The sequence below is a fragment of the Engystomops pustulosus genome, chromosome 4 (assembly GCF_040894005.1).
Source record: "Engystomops pustulosus chromosome 4, aEngPut4.maternal, whole genome shotgun sequence".
NCBI classification, from domain to species: Eukaryota; Metazoa; Chordata; class Amphibia; order Anura; family Leptodactylidae; genus Engystomops; species Engystomops pustulosus.
This window is the reverse complement of record NC_092414.1, coordinates 41,506,437-41,528,069: the sequence shown is the minus strand read 5'-3', so window position 1 is coordinate 41,528,069 and position 21,633 is coordinate 41,506,437. Positions and strand designations below refer to the sequence as shown.

General features: G+C 41.4%; 1 protein-coding gene across 2 annotated transcripts in view; it reads right to left on the bottom strand.

Annotated features, from left to right (window-relative positions):
• The window catches only part of SLC23A1 (solute carrier family 23 member 1), a 159,940-nt gene that overhangs the window by 125,472 nt on the left and 12,835 nt on the right, over positions 1-21,633 (bottom strand). Inside the window, exons 2-3 of one of the 2 annotated variants that reach the window (XM_072150625.1) lie at positions 12,849-12,973; positions 2,305-2,365 (exon numbers count right to left, since the gene is read on the bottom strand). In XM_072150625.1, the coding sequence (XP_072006726.1) occupies positions 2,305-2,331 (27 nt within the window). In that variant the 5' untranslated portion in view covers positions 2,332-2,365; positions 12,849-12,973. The remainder of the gene's footprint in view (positions 1-2,304; positions 2,366-12,848; positions 12,974-21,633) is intronic. The other variant, XM_072150624.1, reaches the window with a different exon arrangement.

Sequence of the window (21,633 nt, the reverse complement as noted above, 5' to 3'; positions counted from 1 at the left end):
CCATTTCATCTTCCTAATTACAACACAAATTCATGTCATACATTTTTGGTTGAACTAAAACATATATAAATACATTGGTGACATACAGTACTAATCAATAAACATTAAAAATGAATGGGCTGTCAAATCCAAACCCCACAAGCAAAGGAATATCCTTTTGCTACAAACTTCATATTCATAAACTTCAAATTCATATCCAAATGAATTAAATATATAACTAGATGGGAAGGCACTCAGTACATTCAGCACCGTTCTCAGCCTCTACATGCATTAATCACCTAAAAGCCGACAGAAAACTATTATAAACATGGTATCTAATGCCTGATGAACGGTCAACTAATAATATTATAACTTGTCAAATCAATGTTGCAGATGCAGAGAGCCAGGTAATTTAAAACATTTTTGGTGGGATTATGCTCGAATTAGAGTCCTATGGAGCAAAATGGGCACGTTATTATCTAAGGTGTGTGGGTTTCCTGTAATCTTAAGTGCCCCCCTGGCTAGCTATAAATGTTAAAACATTAACCTTGTTTTAGATAACTATTACATAATCTTCAGGCCAATACGTCTAAAATAGCCAGCAACTGGTTATCGGATAAAATTATAAAAGGGGTAAACTCAAAATTGAGTTGCCTCTGTCTTTAAATAAATATCAGGCTTTCAGAGCCGAATGGGATCTGTGGCTTTCTAGTTCTTAGAACTCGGTGATTGATTAACCACTATCATGTGCCTGTTGTCTCTCCGAGTCTTGGGAGATACTTTACACAACACTATCTCTATCTGAACATCAATGCTTGTCCTACTTGTTTACTTGATCAATTGTTTAAGCTTATAATAGTCTACAGCTCATTTGTCAACTTACTACTTCAGATTATAACTTATATGCTAATAGTATGCATTTAAAGTACCACTGTGCATACTTATAATGTACACTGATTTTATAACTTCTTACTGTTTTTGTAGTGCATATCTTGTGCATTATGTAATGTACGTAAACATGTATGCTTCTTGCATTTCATATGAAGATTTTTTTCAATAAAAACAAATGAGACCAAAAAAAAAAATTAATGAAATTATCATTTTATTATTAAGGATATATTCCACTTACATCTTACTCTACTTCCCATTATATGCCCCTTAAAGGGTCATTGTTTATATAAGGACAACCTAATTCCTTGGATAGTGATTAGGACACTTTAAGTTAAGGATGTTATACTGATGCTCATAGCTGATGCATATTGGATACCTTTCTCACACTCCAAGAATCAAGATAAACTGCTCAGGGGTATTGTGATATAATCATCTGAGTAACTGGTAGGTTATCTTGTCTACGTGCCTTGACCACCACTTCAAGGCAAGGTTCTGAAAGTTTTCCCTGTAGTAGTAGTAGTGATGAAGGGCTAGAAAATTCCAAGTAAGAGAAGACTATGTGAAAAGTTAAGCCAGAAGAATTGCTTAAGACTCTAGAAGGTTTTGACAGGTAGCGAGGTATTTAATTTTGGAGAATTTCTGTTATGTGTACACTGAGGTCAGGAATCAAATAGTGAGAAGGACTTGGGACTTTGTACTGAAAGTGAAGTGTGCTTCCATGTTAATTAGAAAAGGTGTTCACATCCCACACATGCATGTTTATAACTCATCTGCCAGCTCTCGACATGTACAGCGTCTCATTGATGTCCAGGTGTACACTCCATTACACTGCACATATCTGGAGCCAAGAGATGAGCTCTAAATGCACGAGGGAAGTAAGCGGGAAGAAGGTTTTACCATGAGGACTCATTAACTAGGATGGGTCTGTGAAAAACATCCACATGGCAAAGATGCTTCACTGGCATAAAGCATTTTCAAATGTAATTTTCTACTCAAGGGAGCCGGAGATTTTTTAAGTAAAACAAATGGTTTAATTATGTGTATTGTAAACTGCAAAGGCCTGTCATTAGGTTTATAGGCCAAGATCTGATGACAAATCTCCATTAACATTACAATACAAAAAAAATAACTCTCTGTCCTTTGAGGCTATTTTCAGCAGACCTAATAAAAAGGACAGTTTTTTTGGATATAAGAGAAAAATGTCTAGTAAAAGACTCAACGGAGGTTAAAGGAAGCTTGCCTAGGTAGGTGGGTTCATAAAATGTTATTTCAGTTCCCTGTGAGTGTTGTTGTGTAGAACACATTGTATAAAACAGTAAATTACTGGGATCACAATGCAACAAGTAAATGGGGAAAATTGGAAAAATACGATACCAAATATCATTATATAAATGTAAATTCTGTTACAAAATGCAAAAACATGCAAAGATTTACCTTTGAAGTTCCATCTTCTACATCCATTTCAGCTTCCAGTGAGTTACAACCCGTAGTAAAACTGTTCAGGAAAACAGTGATACAGCATTTGGTTATTTGTAACTCTATAACCATGTGTTAGGCAATTTATTAACTATATCAATTAAGTAAAAGTTTTAAAGGAGACAAGTCATATGCTAATGTGTAACTGTGAATGTGCCCTTTGTTCTTAGCCTGGCAAGATGCAGTTGCTTGGGTAGTCTATTTTATGTCATTTAATGAGCAAATTTACTGCCTAATGGCTTTACAATGTTTTTTCGGGTTACAAAGAATTATTATTATAAGCTTCTTTTAGTCATAAGTAAACCTGAGCAAAAATGGTGCGGATGATGTCTGCAAACATACAACATCAAAAGGCATTATCATAGCATGAATATCTATGGTCATATATTTCCCTTCCCTTTACCTTTTTTTAGTTTTATTGTTTTCATATTAACAGGTTCAATTTATATAACTTCTTTATTTTTCATCTGACAAATGTATAAGAAAATGGCTTAATGTGTAGGATAAAAATTAAAGAATTCTAAAAATGTATTTCTTCTTTCAAGGTAATGGAATAGTAAAAACGCTTACACCATTCACCTTACAGTACACAAATGCTCACCCTAAGAGCAAGGTTTTTTTTGCTTTAAGAGATACCATGTTAGTTGATACTATTTTAAGGTATATCTGACATTTTTTTTAATAATTTCCTTTATTGATAACAAACAGCAAGTCAGCAATGAGAATTTCACAAAGAGGGGAGGTGGAAAGAGGGGGGAGAGAAGGGGGGAAGAGGACCTGTGTCATTTGGGATTTACAGTAAACATGAGTAGGTTAAGGACAATGTGTGTCGTAGGCCGTTTGCATTACCACACAGGCACTCAATTGTAGATTGTCTCTTTCACGTATTGTTCACAAGGGGACAGAGAAACCAGGTAATGTCTTAACTGACCTGTTCTCCATGCTCCCAGAGGGCAGGGATCTGACAGCTCTGTAAGGTCCGAAGTTGTCATGCAGTCTGTGTCCTTAATAGAATGTTCCGCTCTGAACTTCCCAGCCTCTCTCCACTGCTTAAAGATGAAGTCCTTGTATCCAGGGGAAAAGTCAGAATGACCAAGAATCGGAATTAGAGGGGATTTCAGGGGCAGAAGTCAGGGGGTATAGCAATGAAATTGGTTGATAGCTAGAGCACAAAGTTGCATCTTTCTCCGGTTTGGCTATGATGTTAATAGTAGCAATGTCTCACTCGGAAGGGAGAAGCCAGCAGCCACTGCATTAAAAGCTTTCATCCAGTGGGGCTCAAGCTGTTTTGCGAACGTCTTGTATTAAGGCAATGAGAAACCATCTGATCCAGGGGCCTTAACGGTCTGTGTTTCTTGTAGAGCATTCTAGAAATCAGGTCCCGTTATAGGGGTGTCAAGGGCCTCTGCCTCCTCATCCGTCAAGGCGATTAGGCCTTATTCTGTATGTATGCGCATATCTTACGTCCGTCTAGTCCGTTGAGATGACGCTTGTTCTAGGTTGTATAATGACTGGGTGTAGGACCACATCCGATGGGTTCTACCGCATTTGTTGCTGTATTCGTAGAAATGTCTTTTACATTAGGCTAGAGTGGTTTTAGCCTTGTCAATCAGTAGGGTTCGCAGGGATTCTCTGTCAGATATTAAAGCAGCCCTAGTGTTGAGAGTAGGTGACCTCTTATGTGAGAGCTCAAGTGATTTAATTCGGTCTAGTAATGTGGCAATGGCTTGGGCCCTTTCTCTCTTGCAGCGACTGCCATGTGTGATTAGGATACTACTACATTGAATTTATGTCCCTCCCATGCTATGCAGGGTTCACGTCCTCCACTGTGGTCCTGTCAAAGTGTGCGGCTATTGATGTTGTCTAAGACCAGGGCGTCCTCCAGGTGGGAGGCGTTAAGCTTCCACTGCCACTGGAAGTCATCTGAGAAGGTGATGTTGTCTAAGGTAGCCCCCCATAGCAGACCTAGGTCTTTGTGTCGTAGGAACAGGTAGTCTAGTCTGGAGTAATAATAATAATAATTCTTTATTTATATAGCGCACACAGATTACGCAGCGCTGCACAGGCATGTCAAATTGGTCCCTGTCCCCATGGGGCTCACAATCTAAACAACCTAACAGTATGTTTTGAAGTGTGGGAGGAAACCGGAGTCCCCATAGGAAACCCACACAAACACGGAGAGAACATACAAACTCTTTGCAGATGTTGACCTGGGTGGGATTCAAACCCAGGACCCCAGTGCTGCAAGACAGATGTGCTACTCACTCAGCCAAGTAATTGTCATGTGCCGTTTAATAACATGTGAAGTCATTGTCAGAGGTCATTGTCAGAGATCAGCTGGTGTTCGTGGAGAAGGCGTTTTATTCTACGCAGGCTAGCATGCATGAGTGCTGATGAGCCAATGGATGTGTCTCCCAAAGGGTCAAGTGGAATATTAATTTTATTGTTATTTTGTCATTTTTGTTATTTTTGTATGATCTTGAACAAAAATACCCAACATTTTATTGCAATGTTGGCCATTTACAAATTGATATTATACCTAAAATATAAAACCACATTTCATTTCATTATACCCCTAGATGAATACTGAAGGAAAAAGTGTGATTCACAACATATGCAAAAAGATTTTTGCCTGGATTTTATTTTACAAGCATTTACTACTTTCATTGTACCACTAGATGAATAATTTCACTTTGGTTCACTTATGGTGGTGCTACATTATTCTATTAGCACTAATCTACTATAAGTGTGGAATGGGGCCTATACGTCACTATTGCTTTATCCTGGAAGCCTTGAAGGGTTTAGTTTCCTAAATGGGTCCCTTGTTGGGGTTTTTACCGTTACCTTTTCCCATAGTCTTTGTAAATGAAAGGTGGTGGCATAAAACTGTTTCAGGAAAATCTACCCACTCATAACCAAATGGTGCTCACTATGTTCTGTGCAATGCTATGTGCCCCAAAAGCAGTTTACTCCCACATGTGGGATCTTTCTATGCTCTGAAGGAAATGTGCAACAAATTAAGTGTCAGGATTCGGGATAAGTGGATCCTCCAGACCCCCACGGGAGGTGGTACTGGCCGACACCTGGAACCGGAATCTAAGTGGCACGTGATCTTCACCAGAGCCTGCCGAAAAGTGGGATGTACTTGCTGTGGCAGGGCACCACCAGGTCATTCCACAGGCACGAGTATCCCGCGGTGGCAGACGAGGTTGAGGTACCTTAGCAGGAGACAGTCTCATGGTCAGGTTCAGGGTCTGCGCAGGCGGCAGAGAAGCAAGGTCAAGTCCAATCCGGGTTCAGCAACGGGAGGTCCAGGTTGATGGGAACGGGAACACAGGAACGGAACACAGGAACTGGAACGCAGGAAATCAGGAGCAGGAACTCACAGGAAAGCAGGAACACACAGGAATGCAGGAACACAGGAGTAGGAACACACAGTAACACGGGAACACAGAAACAGGAACACACAGGAACGCAAGAACACACAGAAACACAGGTATATTGCAGGGAACCTGAGGCAAGAAGCACAAAGATCCGGCGGGGAATGCAGGAAGTAGCTGGCTTTTTAAAATAACTGGAAATTTCCAGCGCCAATTGGCAGTGTGCTGGCCCTTTAATTCTTCGAACGCTGATGCGCATATGCCCTAGGTGGCCTGGACATGCATGCCACGCTGCCGAATCCTGAGCGGGAGCATGGAGAGGTAAGGCAGTATGGGGGCATGACGGGGGCCACGGAAAAGCCGGTGACCAGAGCACGGCACCGGTGTACCCCCCTGACAGTAGCCCCCCCTTTGGCCTCTTTCTCCTTGGTTTGGAGGAACCTCTGTAGGAAGTCACGGTCCAAGATATTGTCCTCAGGCTCCCAAGATCTCTTCTCTCTTCAGGACCAATCCCCTTCCAGTGCACAAAGAAGAACTGCTTCCCTCTCACTGTCTTCATGTCCAGAACCTCCTTTACCTCGAGCTGGAGGAGGAGCTTTCCGAGAGAAATGGTTCAAGATGACAGGCTTCAGGAGAGAGACGTGGAAGGAGTTTGAGAGGCGCATAGTGAGAGGAAGGCGGAGTTTATAAGCCACAGGATTTATGCGTTTTATCACCTCGAATGGTCCCAGAAGGTGTGTGAAACCTTGTAGCTGGGAATCTTCAAGTGGACGTATCTGGATGATAACCACTCCTTGTCATCCAGAGAGAAAACGGGAGGAGGCATGCGCTTCCTATCAGCTCTGGTCTTGGTGCAGACTGACGCCTGAAGCGGGGACTGACGTGTCAGTCATCCTGATGAGCAGAGACAAAATGACGAAGGTAACAGCGCAGAGTCTGATTGATTCTCTCTACTTGCCCGTTAGTCGGAGGATGATATGCGGAGGAGAAGTCCAGCTTGACCTGCAGTTGCTTACAGAGGGAATGCCAGAATCTGGAAACAAACTGGACCCCACGATCTGAGACAATGTCTATGTGGAGGAAGAACAGACTGGCCAGACGAGGAGCTGATGGCAGACCTGGCAGTGTAACAAAATGAGACATCTTCAAAAACATCGTCACCCAAATGGCGGAATTTCCAGAGGAAGATGGCAGATCCGTAATAAAGTCCATGGCCACGTGAATCCACTTGCAGCTGATAACGGCAACAGGAGACCAGCAGGTTTTAGGCGAGATGGCTTGTTATGAGCAAAGGATGTGCAGGAACCCACAAACTCCTGCACATCTTTGACCAGGTCTGGCCACGGATAGTAGCGAGAAATGAAGGCCACTGAACGCTGCACTCCAGGATGCCCAGCCTCTCGAGAGCAATGTCCCCAAGTCAATATCTCTTTCCGCAAAGCAGGTTGGACATATGTCTTGCAAGGAGGGAGCTGCCACAGATCCAATGGAGCAGCAAGAATCAGTCTCTCAGGAGGGATATTATGTTGCACAGCCAGTTCTTCCCCAACAACATCGGAGGCATGAGAGAGAACATCGGCTTTGAAATTCTTCTCAGAAGGGTGGAAGTGGATCAGGAAATTAAAGCAGGAAAAGAAAAGGGAGCGAGCTTGTTGTGGGTTGAGGCGCTGAGCAGTCTGGAGGTACAGGAGATTCTTGTGGTCCATATACGCACAGATTGGATGATGAGCCCCCTCCAGAAGATAGCGCCACTCTTCCAAGGCAAGTTTAATAGCGAGAAGTTCTCGATCTCCAATGGAGTAATTCCTCTCGGCTGGGTCCAATGGAGTAATTCCTCTTTCTGGGTGAGAACAGCTCCAGAACCTACGGAGGAAGCATCTACGTCAAGTTGGAATGGTTTCTCAGTGTCAGGACGTGTAAGGACAGAGGCAGAAGCAAAGGCAGGTTTAAACTTAGAAAATGCTACTTTGGACGCCAGAATTTAGGATAAACGTTCTTTATTGTTAACGCCACAATGGGAGACATGGGAGAGGAAAAATGCGGTATAAACTGCCAGTAGGAATTGTCGAAACCCAGGAATCTCTGTATGGCACGACATCCTACTGGACGAGGCCATTAAAGTACCGCAGATAATTTGGTTGGATCCATCTGTAGGCCCTCACCGGAGATGAGAAAACACCAAGATATCGTCGAGGTAGACCACATAGTCTCCCACGGGGGAGTCCCCTTGACACAAGTTTAGAAGGGCAGTCTCAGCAGAAGACACCCGGGCTGGTTCCTTGAAGATGCTACGTAGTTCAGCGAAGAAAGTGGTAATGTCTGCTGTAACTAGGTCTCCCTTGTCCCAGAGGGGTGTGGCCCAGGCCAGGGCTCTTCCAGAGAGAACACTGATCATGAAAGCCACTCTTGACCGTTCAGTTACGAACTGTGTAGGCATTAGTTCAATATGCAAGGAGCACTGGGTAATAAAGCCTCTCGCATCCACCTCATATTTGGAAGGCATAGAGAGCTTCAGCCTAGATTCTGTGGAAGGTAGACAAACCGAGCAAGCAGATGGAACCGCAGGAACTTGACGTGGCTGCTGGGAGGACAATAGCGGTGGCTTCTCCCAGTTGCTGACTTTGTAAATCTACTGGGACTGCTGGGTCACAATCGCCGGAAGATCAGCCAATTGTGGTAGCGGAATCTCGGCGAAATCCATGGCCAGATCTTAGTGTCAGGATTCGGGATCCTCTAGACCAGAGGTCCCCAACCGCCGGTCCAGGACCGGGCCGTTGGAGTTAATCAGCCGGTCCGCGGCGCTGCTGACAGCTAGCTCCGCGGCCCTGCGCTGCGCCTGGTCAGAGCTCGCTCTGTGTGGATTTATAATGTTTTCTGCCATAGCCGTGACAGCTCCCGGCAGAGAACATTATGCAGGACGGGGTGGGGTGGGTGGTTGCAGGAAAACAAGCCCAGTGCTCCCACTGATTCAGGGAAACAAGCCTGGTGCTCCCACTCATTCTGAACCTATGGTAAGTTGAATCACATTCTCATTATAAATGTCATAATTATATGATAAGTATGCACTAAGCTCCACCCCTCCATAACCACACCCCATATGACCAAAGCCCCGCCCCCACTGGGCCGTGGAAAACTGGTCTAGCTTAAAGCCGGTCTCTGGTGCAAAAAAGGTTGGGGACCTCTGCTCTAGACCACCGCGGAAGGCGATACTAGCCAACACCTGGGACATGAATCTAAGTGGCACCTGGTCTTCACCAGAGCCTGCTGCAAAGTGTCTTGGACTTGCTGCGGCAGGGCACCACCAGGTCGTTCCACAGGCATGACTATGCCACAGTGGCAGCTGAGGTTGAGGTACCTTAGCAGGAGCCAGTCTCGTGGTCAGGGAAGGCGGCAGAGATGCAAGATCAAGTCCAATCATGTTTCAGCAATGGAAGGTCCAGGCAGATGGGAATGGGAACACCAGAAAGGGACACAGGAACATGGGAACTGGAACACAGACGTAGGAACACAGAGAAACACGGGAACACAGACGTAGGAACGCGGGAACACAGACACCGGAACACACAGGAACGCAGGGAAGCTTTCTCAGAGGCATGAAGCACAAAGATCCGGTGGGGAATGCAGGAAGTAGCCGGCTTTTATAAAATTCCTGGAAATGGCCAGCACCAATTAGAAGTGTGCTGGCCCTTTAAATCTTCGAGCGCTGCCATGCGCGCCCTAGATGCCAAATCCTCAGTGGGAACGTGGAGAGGTAAGGCAGTAAGGGGGAATGATGGGGGCCGCAGAGGTGCCTTTTACTTCTATTTTGCTTTAATTCCTGTGAAAAACCGAAAGGGTTAACAAACTTTCTTAAAGTGGTTTTTAAAAGCTGGATGGGGGCATTTCTGAGAATGGATTCATTTGTGATGGTTTCTTATTGCAAAGTCTTTTAAAAAGCTCTTTCTTAATTGCAATAGTCCATAAACACGGTTTCCACATTTTCCTACCTGTTACTATTGTAAGTCTGCTAACATTCTAGAAAAATTTAAGAATGTTTACAATGTTATTACAATATAATGCAGAGTTATGATAAATTATATATATTAAGTAATTTGGATGGTAAGATTGCCTGTCTAAAAAAAAACATTTAAAGGAAAATTGCTGATTTTTTTAATTTTTTTGGTAAACTTCCCCTTTTTTCATAAAAAACATAAATCATATCAACTTACATTTAACACTTACATAAAGCACAGTGTGTCATGAAAAGACAATATCAAAATAACATAGATAAGTTAATGTGTTCTGAAGTTATTATCAAACAAAATGATACATGTCAGGTCTGAAAAACTTATGTCCTGAAGGCCATTTTAGGCTGTGTCCTTAAGGCGTTAAAAAAAGTTTTGCTGAGTCTCTAATGTAGGAGGCATTTGAGGAGATTAGAGGGAATAAAAGGTCTATTGAAAAAGAATGTTACTACCAATAATAAGAACCCCATTTTTATCACCAATTAAAATTGCGGTGCATTGAAGATGAAACACATCATTGAAAGAAATTGGCATATTGTTACTAATGATCCAGTTCTAGGAAAGCCTGCTTCAAAAAAACGGTGTACTATTTTAAAAAGCACAAAACAAAACTCTAAAAATAGAGAAAGACATCAGAATCCCGGGGTTTATTTTTTGCATGTAACAAATGTATAAGCTGCAGCTATAGGGATTGGAGAGACAGAGGGGTCGTAAAATCATGTATAGGAAACCTATATAATATATGCCATTACCTGTCCTTGTGGCTATATCTATGTGCGCAGGACAGGGAGAAAATTAAAACAGAAGTATCTAAACATATCCGTAATATAAAAAAAGGTTTAACCACACTTAGTCTGTCTGCTCACTTTGAAGAAACACATAACAAAAACGATTCACTTTCACTTTCATTGGGATTGAAATAGTTAAGGCAGATTGGAGGGGAGAGGACGTGGAGATAAAACTAAATAAGAGGGAGGCACACTAGATATACTGGGTTAATACTTTACAACTAGTTTGGCTCAACATGGATTTTGAGATTAACAGTTTTTAAAGTAGGTAAGGAGTGAAATGGATAAGATCAGCTTCTCAGCATAGGAATTATTACTATTATTATTAGTGATGATTGGATGCCTTTTTAAAGTTGTTTTTTGTGCACTACCTGATTGATCAGGTGATTGAACCTGAAGGGGAACAGACACTGTAAAATATGATCGGTTTATATTGGTCGGTTTAAATATGATATTTTTGGTGGGTAAAATTTTATATGGTATTTTATCGAAGACGGACTAGAAAGAGAAGTAAATAACTTGTTATAAACATAGGAATGGAATGGTTGAAGGTTTCTTCACATGATGGGATATAACGATGTGCAAATTATTTTGAAATTTTGGTGCATATATTACAATATTGTGTAATCTTTTGTACTTAATAGAGGAGAATTTCTAATATTCATCCTTTTTATGAAAAGTGTATTTTTAAATGTTTGTAGTGAAAGCCGCTTTTGGATTTAATGGAACAGGAGACAAGCCAACGCTATGCCCAAGACAAAGCCAGGAGAGGCGAAACCAAGGGCGGTTGAAGTGTTTGACATTTTGGACAGTTTAACCCTTATTGATATTCACTCTTTTTAGCTCTGTTTGTGAGTAGATAGATAAAAATATTTTGACTTTTATTTTTCTGCACAATGTTCTTTATCCAATTGCCTTTAGGGAATGCTGTGAGGACTTGTTTTGTTTGTGATCTGGACACTCAGTGGCTAGCACTAAAGCCTTGTGGTGCTGGGGTCTTGGATTCAAGTACCAATGCAAAGAGTTTGTATGTTCTCTCTGTTTTGCTGGGTCCCCCCCCCCCACTCCAAAACATACTGGTAGGTTGATTAGATTGTGAGCCCGGTTGGGGACAGGGACTGATTTGGCAAGCTCTGTGAATTTGCAGAATCGGTGTCCACTCTATAAAAAAGCAATTTTTGTCTGGAAATTGGCAACTCATAGGCTACTATAGTGTAGCGATATTTTAACTTATTATACAGCAATACTTGGAAAGACCAGACAGGAATTATAGCATTTACTACATCATCCAGCAAGATCAAAAATCATCATCAATTATACCTTGATTGTAAACTAGTATGTAGATCATAAAAGTGCTGCTGTCCATCAATAGTGCAACGTAATATGTAGATCATAAAAGTGCTGCTGTCCATGAATAGCTCACAATAATACAATAACACCTTGATTGTAAAGGTGCCTGTCTGTCAATAACACCGTGATTGTAAAGGTGCTGTCACTGTACAGTCTTCAGGAAATAAGAAATTATGGGAATGTCTGTGGTACTGCTGCTGTTGGTGCTGATGGAGCTGGTGCTACAGGGAGAGGAGGTGCTCCCTTTCAGCGTGCATCAACTTCCATGGCATTATCTATGCCATGCTAATCCACAGTTGGAAGTGTAGACCCTTCCACCGCACCCCCTTCAAAGTAGCAAAGCCTTTTCAGCCTCAAGTCACTGTGCATTCAGTCATGCAGTATCATGAACTCTCCTAGCTAGGATTCCCAAAAACTTTTGTTGGAGGATGAGGTTGTGGGTGGTGGACTGTCAGAAAAGACCTAGAATGATTATAAAACATAATTGACAATTTCTTTTACTTGCTGTGATATGCAGACTGAAAAGGAGTGCAGCTGTGAGGGATCAGTGGCAGAGGAAGTGAAGGGTGATAATAAGAGCCTAGACCCAAAATGGGTGGAAGGCAATTATACTTTGGGCTAAGTAGTGGTGGCCAGGAAGCCAAAGACAGCTGGCAGAACATGCAAAAGAGACAAGGCATAGGAGTCAGCCCGTATCCACATTTTTTACTTCTGCCTGCACCTAGAGGCCAAGGGAACAGAACAGAACATGTGTTTGCACATTTGCAAGAGGTTCCACCAGTCTATCAGGGCTAATTCTAGCATATTTGCTGCCTGAGGCGAATATTAAAATGCTGCCCCCCCCCCTACTCCTGTTCCATTGTCCGCTTCCTGTTCAGTAAATGCTGAAAACTTTACTAACAATTAACATCCCCACAGACAGCTCACTGACACTGTGTGACTGACTACAGGTTCTGAGAGTTATTGGTGGCATCTAGTACCTTATAGATGACAAGCTTTTCCATCAGGAGGACTTTATTCCCAGTTCTCCAATCCATGACGTATCGCTGCTGAATTCACTACCAGATATCTTCAGCTCCGTGCAGCACATCTCCACCCAGTGTCCCTAAAAAATACCACAGTCGCTTATAGTATAAAGTCTCCTGGATAAAAACACTGCTCCTAAATATATACTGTATATATATAATCATTTATTTTTATAAAGCCCTGCTTTTATATATTTAAAAGCCTCGTTATTCACCCCCCCCCCAATTAAATTATATACAGCTCCCATATACAGATCCCCTCCAGCTTAAATAAAATCTGGCCCCACATATACAGCCCTCCCAGCTTATTAATATACTGTATTCCATATACAGCCTCCAGCTTAGTAATATATTGTATCCCATATACAACAATCCCCGCCCCCCCCAGTACAAAACGATTCTGGCCCCATATAATTTATACAGCAACCTCCTACACCCCAGTATAAAACTATTCTAGCCCCATATAAAATACACAGGACCCCCCCTCAGAAACCTACCCACCCCTACCCCGTTATATCAGTATTTGCCCCTTAATAGCCACATTTAGTTAATAAGAGTAAATTAAAAATAATAAAACTTATACTCACCTTGAGGCAGGCTGATCCCACGGTGCATGGCTCATGGCGGTGTGACGTCATCATCCGCCGCCAATGTCCCTGCATAGAATGGAGCTACGCCAGCAGCCAGATGGGCACTGCGTCGCTCCGCATATAAATCGTGCCTGTGTCTTAAAGAGACAGGCACAATTTATTTAGCTGGTGAGCGATTCGGGCGTCAACGGGTGATTTTCATCTCGCCTCATGGCACATGTGGTCCTACAGTCTATATGAAGGCTTAACCTGAATAGAAGAATTTCCTAATTGCTGGCTTTTGAAATGCTACCATTCAGGCTGGTGGAGATGGACAGCTTTAAAGATCTAATGTCAATTGCTGTTCCACAGTACGAAGTTTCCACCTGCCACCACTTTTTCCCACCCGCCCTGCACCCCAATAGGTTATGGACAAAATGCAGGTTATGCACCTCACAACACATAACACATGTACCACTAAGCAATGTCAGTGACATTACAACTCCTTAACCGGTCGCAAGGATTTGTGTCGCAAGATCAAGCACTCATATGCACCAGAAAGAAGCAGGAGAACTTCGGAGGACCTTGGCACAGCAGCAACACATGCACGATGTTAGTGAATCGCACCGGACCCCAATTCTCGTCGGACAACGCACCGCTGGATCGCGATGGGACCGGGTTAGTAAATCTGCCCCGATGTGTTTAAAAACACAGCAGGAGTAAGTGGTTCATAACTCTCCAATGTATTGATCACAGAGACTATTTAGTGAAGTGAAGAAGGAACCTCTGTTAACTTTACAGAGGGACGTAACACATGTTTAATTAGTGTGGTTATTGATGTGTTCTATATAATCATATGTTAATTCATGCCTTCCTGTGCTGTGCTAGTTCAGAACACCAGGAGGATCATATATTCTGTTGCCAACTATCTACATCTGATTTTTACACACACACTGTCTCATTCTGAATCACACACATTCATTTTCTGTGTAGTCTCCTGTTCACACCTTACTGATCATTGTGTGGGTAGTCTTAGTAATAAGATTGCTATTTCACTGGTCTCAGAAGTGCCACTGACTGACCCACATATATTCGTACCCACTCACTACCTATTGCTGCGAATTAAAAAACTAACACAGCCCCCCACAGCCAGATGTAGATAGTTGGCAACAGAATATATGACCCTCCCGGTGTTCTGAGCTAGCGCAGCACTGGAAGGCATGAATTAACATATTGAACTACATCAATAACACACACTAATTAAACATGTGTTACGTCCCTCTGTGAAGTTAACAGAGGTTCCTACTTCACTTCACTAAATAGTCTCTGTCTCACAGGTTCCGTGATCAATACATTGGAGAGTTATAAATCACTCACTCCTGCTGTGTTTTTAAACACATTGGGGCAAATTTACTTACCTGGTCCAGTCACAATCCCCAATTCGGATGGAGGAGGATGAAGTCCGGCACGATTCATGAAGATCGTGTGCCCGAGTTTCTGCATCCGTCGCTTCCGCACCAAGGTCCGCCGGAGTTCACCTTTTCTTCCCGGTGCTTGTAAGTGCATGTCTTGCGACACAATTATAAATGTTAAATCTTGTGCGTTGTCCGAATCCATCGGGTTCCACCATTTCTGCCGCGTGCAAGCTGGTGCAGATGCGCCAAAATTCAACCACGTGCACCAAATTCGTCCGTTAAATGCGGCGCAAAACATAAATCATCGGGAAACCCTACGTAAACCCTACGTGGACCCTTAGTAAATAAGCCCCATTGTAACATTTACACAGTGTTTCAAGTTGGTAGCGTGCTAGCTACAGTTTTAATCATATATATAAATAAAGATTATATAAAGGTTAAGCATGCCTTTTTTGGCATGTGTTTGTTCAAGTTTAAATTAAAAATCCTGTCAGACAATTTGGCAAGGTGGGATATTTTCCCTTTATTTTGAATACGTTTCACATTCCAAAAATGTCAACTTCAAATATTTCAATTCTCTATTACAGGGAAAATAAACTTGAAATTCTTCAATTCAGCATTCCCAGAATATCAATTTCAAATATTTCAGTTTTGCATTCCTAGAACATCAACTTCAACTCTTTATATTATGCATTCCTGGAGCATCAACTTCAAATCTTTCAATTCCCCATTCCCAGAAGATCAACTTCAAATTTTGACTTTCTGTATTCCTAAAACTTGAATTTTTGAAATTTGTCACAAAATTTGGACAAACCTGTCAAACCCAAATTTCAACAAACCTGCTCAACTATACTAAATACATCTTACAAAAAGGTATCATGAAAAAATCTCTATTTTAAAAAGCATTATTACCACATAGCATTTATCTCTAAGTATGAAGCTGTTAGTAACTTTCTAAAGGAGTCAACAGATGGACAACTAGAACTAGTGATGCCCATGGTGATTTAAAGCCGGCTCTTTGAGTCTAATCTTAAAGAAGAGCTACTATATCACAAATGAATGAAAAGTTTTGGCTTGGATAACAGAACACAGAGTACTAATTATTTTACTGCATACGGTTCAACATGGCTGCTATAGTCAGGGTGTCCAGGCAGACCTCTGTCTGCTGGGAAAACAATCAAAGTAAGATACACTATGGTGAGAAGGCATGCCTATAGAAGCAGTGTGACTCTGGATCATACTCTGGGAGATATTGGCATTCGACTACTTGGCAATAGTGTTTTTCAATATCAGTGGCTTTTTCTAGCAAGATGATGCTCTATGTCACGATGCAAAACAAGCAAATTAAAGGGACCTGCCTAGTTAACTAAATGCCTTTCAAAATGTCTCAGAGATTATGAAGTAAGAGTTTCATGGTCCATAACCAGTAACCAAAGTGGAAATACGCTGAAGAGAAACTTAATAGGTCACTTACTGGGAAGCTAACAATTAAGTAACTTGATACAGGTACATTCACTTATGTCATTCCAATCTGAGTCTGACCAATAGTCATTTACAATACTGTTGGATAGTTCCAGGATATGTAGGAAAAAGCTAGTGAGCACCTAGTACCGACTCTTTTATTGTCTAGACTTATTGTCAATCTTATGCATTTTTGGAATTGACTCATGAATCTTTTTCTATAGATTTATTAATCTGGCCACGACAGAATTCTGTCGTAGTTTGCCATAAAAAACTGTCTAAACCACATTTATAAAGGGTTTTAGACCGTTTTCTGTCTCTCCTATGTCAAGCTTGAAAAAGGGGGCTTGACCTAAGGGGGCCGTGCACCAGAAATACTGCTCAACAGACAGGATTATGTCCTAACTTTCTGGCCTACAGTAAGCCAAGTAATAGGAGGTGCAAAGTACGACTAGACAGTCTTATACTAGGACAGCTCTATCATCCAGCATTAGACACTTATATAAATGTGGTGCAGAATAAGACTGTGTACTCTAACTCTGCACTGTCTAACCTTAGCACACTTTTTATAAATCTGCCCCAGTATTTTTACATTGAAAGCTTTCATGTACACCATAAACATTAGTATGCAAACATTAGAATGTGCTATGCAAATGCCGTGCATTGAACTTTACATAGTGAAATGTAGAAGAGACACACTTTACCTTCTTTTTTTCTTTTTGTAATTTATTACAATTAATTTAGTCTTAGAAAAATGTGTTTAACCAGATAAAAATTATGACACAAAGTTAATCAAACACTTTCCCATGCCAACATCATAAAACACATGTACTATGCTCAACCTGTATCTTCCCATCCTGGGACAAAGGTCATCCTTTTATAAAACATGATATCAAGCAATAGATAATACAATAAAATAATACTAAGCCAGGTATTATAAATTATTGAATCCTACTTTCCATGAATCCAGTATACATTGCCATTTGGTTGGTATACTGTATACAACATAAAATAACCCCTTATCATTGTATCACTTTAAATTTTTGACAGAGCTCTTTTCTTTGTCTATTTACACATCCATATGAGGGTATCCTTCTGATTGGCACCATTTAAATAAGTTTTGCTATGTACTGGGAAGCTGAAAATAAAAATTCAAAGTGCTTTCAAATTGAGAAACACAGATGTACGATTACTCACTGACTCTGTTTATAGGAATTTCACTGTGCAGTTCAAATGGCAAATGATTATTAGGGTGGATGGGTGTACAGGAATACCAAATTTATATAGATATATAGATTATGTATTAACACCTTTCCAATATTTCTTTGCAATTCCATAGCCTTTTTAAGCAGCTACAGCTGCCTAAGAGCTATTTTTTGTGGGATGTGCTGCAGTTTTTATTGATGCCCTTTCTGGAAATGAGAGACCTTTTGATTAGAGAAGATCACATTAAAGGGGTATTTCTACGTTTCAAGTTTCTTACTCAGGATAACAAAATAACACATTCTCTAATTCACTGTTATTAAAAAAAAAATACAGCATTTCAAAGATATAATTCCAACCTGTCTCTATCAGTCCTGGTGTATACAATTTCAGTTGCCCCTAGACACGACCCTGTAACTTCTGACTCAGGGTTGGGTGGTCGCCATCTAAGATTTGTATGTGACCGTGTGGAGCTGCAATTTCTGTCTCTCTCTGCTGTGTGGCTGTAGCCTTCCACCTGCATGGAGCCCACAGTGATCATTTACTGTCAGCACATTGTGAAGAGAGAAGCTGCAAACAACAAACTACAAAGAAATAAGTGATCCAGGGGAAGTGGGAGGCAGGCACAGATCTGTGAGTTTAATAAGAGCTCACAGTGTAACAGTGTAGAAGTCTGTCAGCTTCTGTCTGTCATGCCTTTGTGTAATCTCATGCTTCTCTGATCTGTCTCATCTCTCTTTCTATGCATCAGTGTGTAAGTATAATGTCAGAAGCCACATGAAAGTGTATATACACACCTGTACTCTGATAATGTAACCACATTGTCACCCCACAGAACTAGATGAATAATAATGTGTCTGCTTAGAGAGTCCCCGTCCACACCCCGGGATTTTGCACTGAGCAGTCTAGGGAGTGATAGTAGCTAAAACAGCAATAACACTGAGTAAAATTGTAAAGTAAGGGATTACAATGATATTTATTGTGTAAATATCACTAGGGCATTGAGATGATAGAATTTTCTTTTGTGGGAAAACCCCTTTAAGTTCATCTAATAAAGGTTAGACTGAATTCTAGGTTCATAATGAAATTTTACCCACAAACTAAATATCACTAACTTTTTGTGAGTAGTGTATAAGGGTTTAATTAATAGAAGACATTTTAGACATAATATTTTAGACATGGCTATTGATGTTATAAACGGACACAGCAGCAATGGAGGCTGGTATTCTATCTTCAGGGCAATGGTCAGATCAAGGAGATCCACCTACCACATATGATTGTCTATTGAGTCTCCAGGGAGTCCCCCATTTAAATGGCCATGAGGCGTGTAGCACTGCTGCAAATGTCATTTTAAAATGCAACTGACCTCCAAAGTTCCTGTTGAATCTTTTATCTCAGAGAGAAAAGCATAGGAACCATGAGAAAGGGGTGTTTGGATGAATACAGTGCTGAAACTCCAGCTTGCACCATGTATAAAAAAATGTACTCACCTTTACAAAGATTCCCCAGCCTTCTAGTCCTGGAGGAAAATATCAAGAGCTGGCAATGCAATAATGTAATTGCGCTACCAGCACTGGTCTCTTGCACGGCTGTGGCAGGGCAGAAAGTGTATTACTTTGTGCTCTGTCACAATGTCCTTCTGTATCATAGTGTATTACTAAGATTATTACTTTGTGCTCTGTCACAATGTCCTTCTGTATTATAGTGAGCAGTGAAAGCAGCATGGTCCCCTGACAAAACACAGAGGCTAAGTGCAGGACAAGCGGAGCATCCAGCCAGCCAGTTCACTGCATCAGGGGGAAAGCAGCTCTCACTGTTTAAAATAACATGCAGTTATTTTACACAGTGAGAGCTGGAAACGCACACTGCTTGTGGGCCGGTTGTGGCGGAACCCCCTCTTTACTTTCCATTCTGGTGGTAAATGTCTTTTAAGGATCAAAGATTAGCTCTGTTATTTATACTTGTGTTACTGTACTGCTATCTGCTGGAGACACATGAAGTTACTATTTCTATTTGCATTTTTCCATAAGATGCTTTTTAGCTTTTGAGCAAATTTATTATTTAAAATGGTTTTAAATCAAATCAAATTGATTCCTATGAACAGCCAAAACAACCTCTTTATAAGGCTTCCCGAGAAGCTTTATATCACGAGTGCTTCCGCCACTCTTGTCTCGGGTCGCGGGCTCACCCGTTATCCTGAGTGTGCCCCAGTGCCTTGCAGCATCCTCTTACCTGTACCCCTTCCTGGCTCACATTGGGCGGCTGTGCCTCTGACCAGCAGTTCCAGAAGATTTAAAGGGCCAGCGCACCGCTGATTGGTGCTGGCACTTTTCAGGAAATAGTTATAAGCCGGCTTCTCCCAGCATTCCCTGACAAAGAGAAAGCTTGCTCCTTTGCCTTGTGCTTGTGATTTGATTTCCTTTTGTGACCCCAGTCACCTTCCTCTCTGCCTCTAACCCGGAACCTCTGCCACCTGTCTTGACCTTCTGCCTGTCCCCGACCACGAACTTGCCTTCCGACTCTGTAACTCGCCTTGGCTGCAACCGCAGACAATATTGCACCTGTGGAATGACCTGGTGGTACCACACCACATAGGCTCCGGTCCTAGGTGTCAGCTTGTGTCATCGTCCGCGGTGGACCAGTGGGTCCACTACCCCTGAAGCCTGACAATTTAAACATTTTATGTAAACAGTAAACCCATTTATTAGCATCAGATACTAAAAGGATAATTCATACCATAAGTAGTTTCCACATGTATTCCATTCTTACATGAAGAAAAAAATCTGTATAATACAGCAAACATTAAGCTTGCATAGAGAAATAAGCTCATATAACTCGACTACAATATTATTTGAAATGATCTGCAAATTATCTGAACATAGTCACATTTTGCCTGAGACAAGTCTTATTGAGAGGCTTGAATAGGCGTGTTTAGGTCTTTAGGCAGACCTATTTTGGGTTCTTTTTCACTTAGAAACATGCTTCTAACATAGGATGTTTGCTGCATTATTGCTGATACTAATCTCAGGCGTTAACTGTAAAATGTGATCATTGCACTTAAATGGCGGTGGTGCCCATGGACACCACCATTTTAGGTTAGAACAGCGCTGATCAGTTGCTAAGACTGCCAGGACCCTCACCAAGGATCCTGTTGTGGTCACAGCAAAATATGTATTAGACCTTGCAGGAGATCTTCTACTTACAAGTATCTACTACGAATCCTGTAAGTTTCCAATATACCACCATACAAACATCCAAACAAACGTCCAAATGTCCAGCAGAATATGGTGACCCCCACAAAAAAAAGCAATTTGGAGGGCCCTCATAAAGCCCTGTAAACATAAATTGTAAAAAGGAATTGCTTTTGGAAGATGGGGAGCAAAAACCAGAATTAAAAAAAAAACTAAAAAAGGCCAGGTCATTAAGGGGTTAAAGACTTGCTTAAATTATTAATCCATCAAAATTAAAACAGTGTACCCTGTATAAAAAATTAAATCATGCATTTCAATACAATTTATTGGATCTTATCATAGCATGATTGAGAAGCAACATTATTGGGTTTGAAATGCACAAGATAATATTCCATTCAGTTTTATTATTAATGGTTTACTAATAAATGCACTTTTTTAATACACAAAATGCAAGACTTTTCAGCCGTGCTAATGTAGCATTCAACTTCTGCGCATCTTCCAGGATTTTCTCTTGAGTGAAAAAGACAGAGTGAGTTAAAAAAAACTTCCCTTTTAGTTACTATGGGTCTGTCTCCCATAGTTCTTTGGGTAATTCCCCCCCTCCATTTTCCCACCAAGAATCTTTTCAGATTATTTGCATGTAACTTTAAATCTGTGCAGTAAAGTGAGTGGGAATCAGAAATTCACAAATTAGTTTCGACCCGATTAGCCGAATTTTTTGAAAAAATTCGATTCGGCTGCATGCATTCTGGCTGCAGAGAGCCTGTAGGGTGTTGTAGAATGTTGTGCCATGCTTAAATATGCATAGGGAGCGTGGTTTGGTCTTCAAACAATGCTGTGTTTTAGTATGACACGCAAATGACAGCCGTGGCTCTTAGAATCGCTTCACTCTTCACTTCCA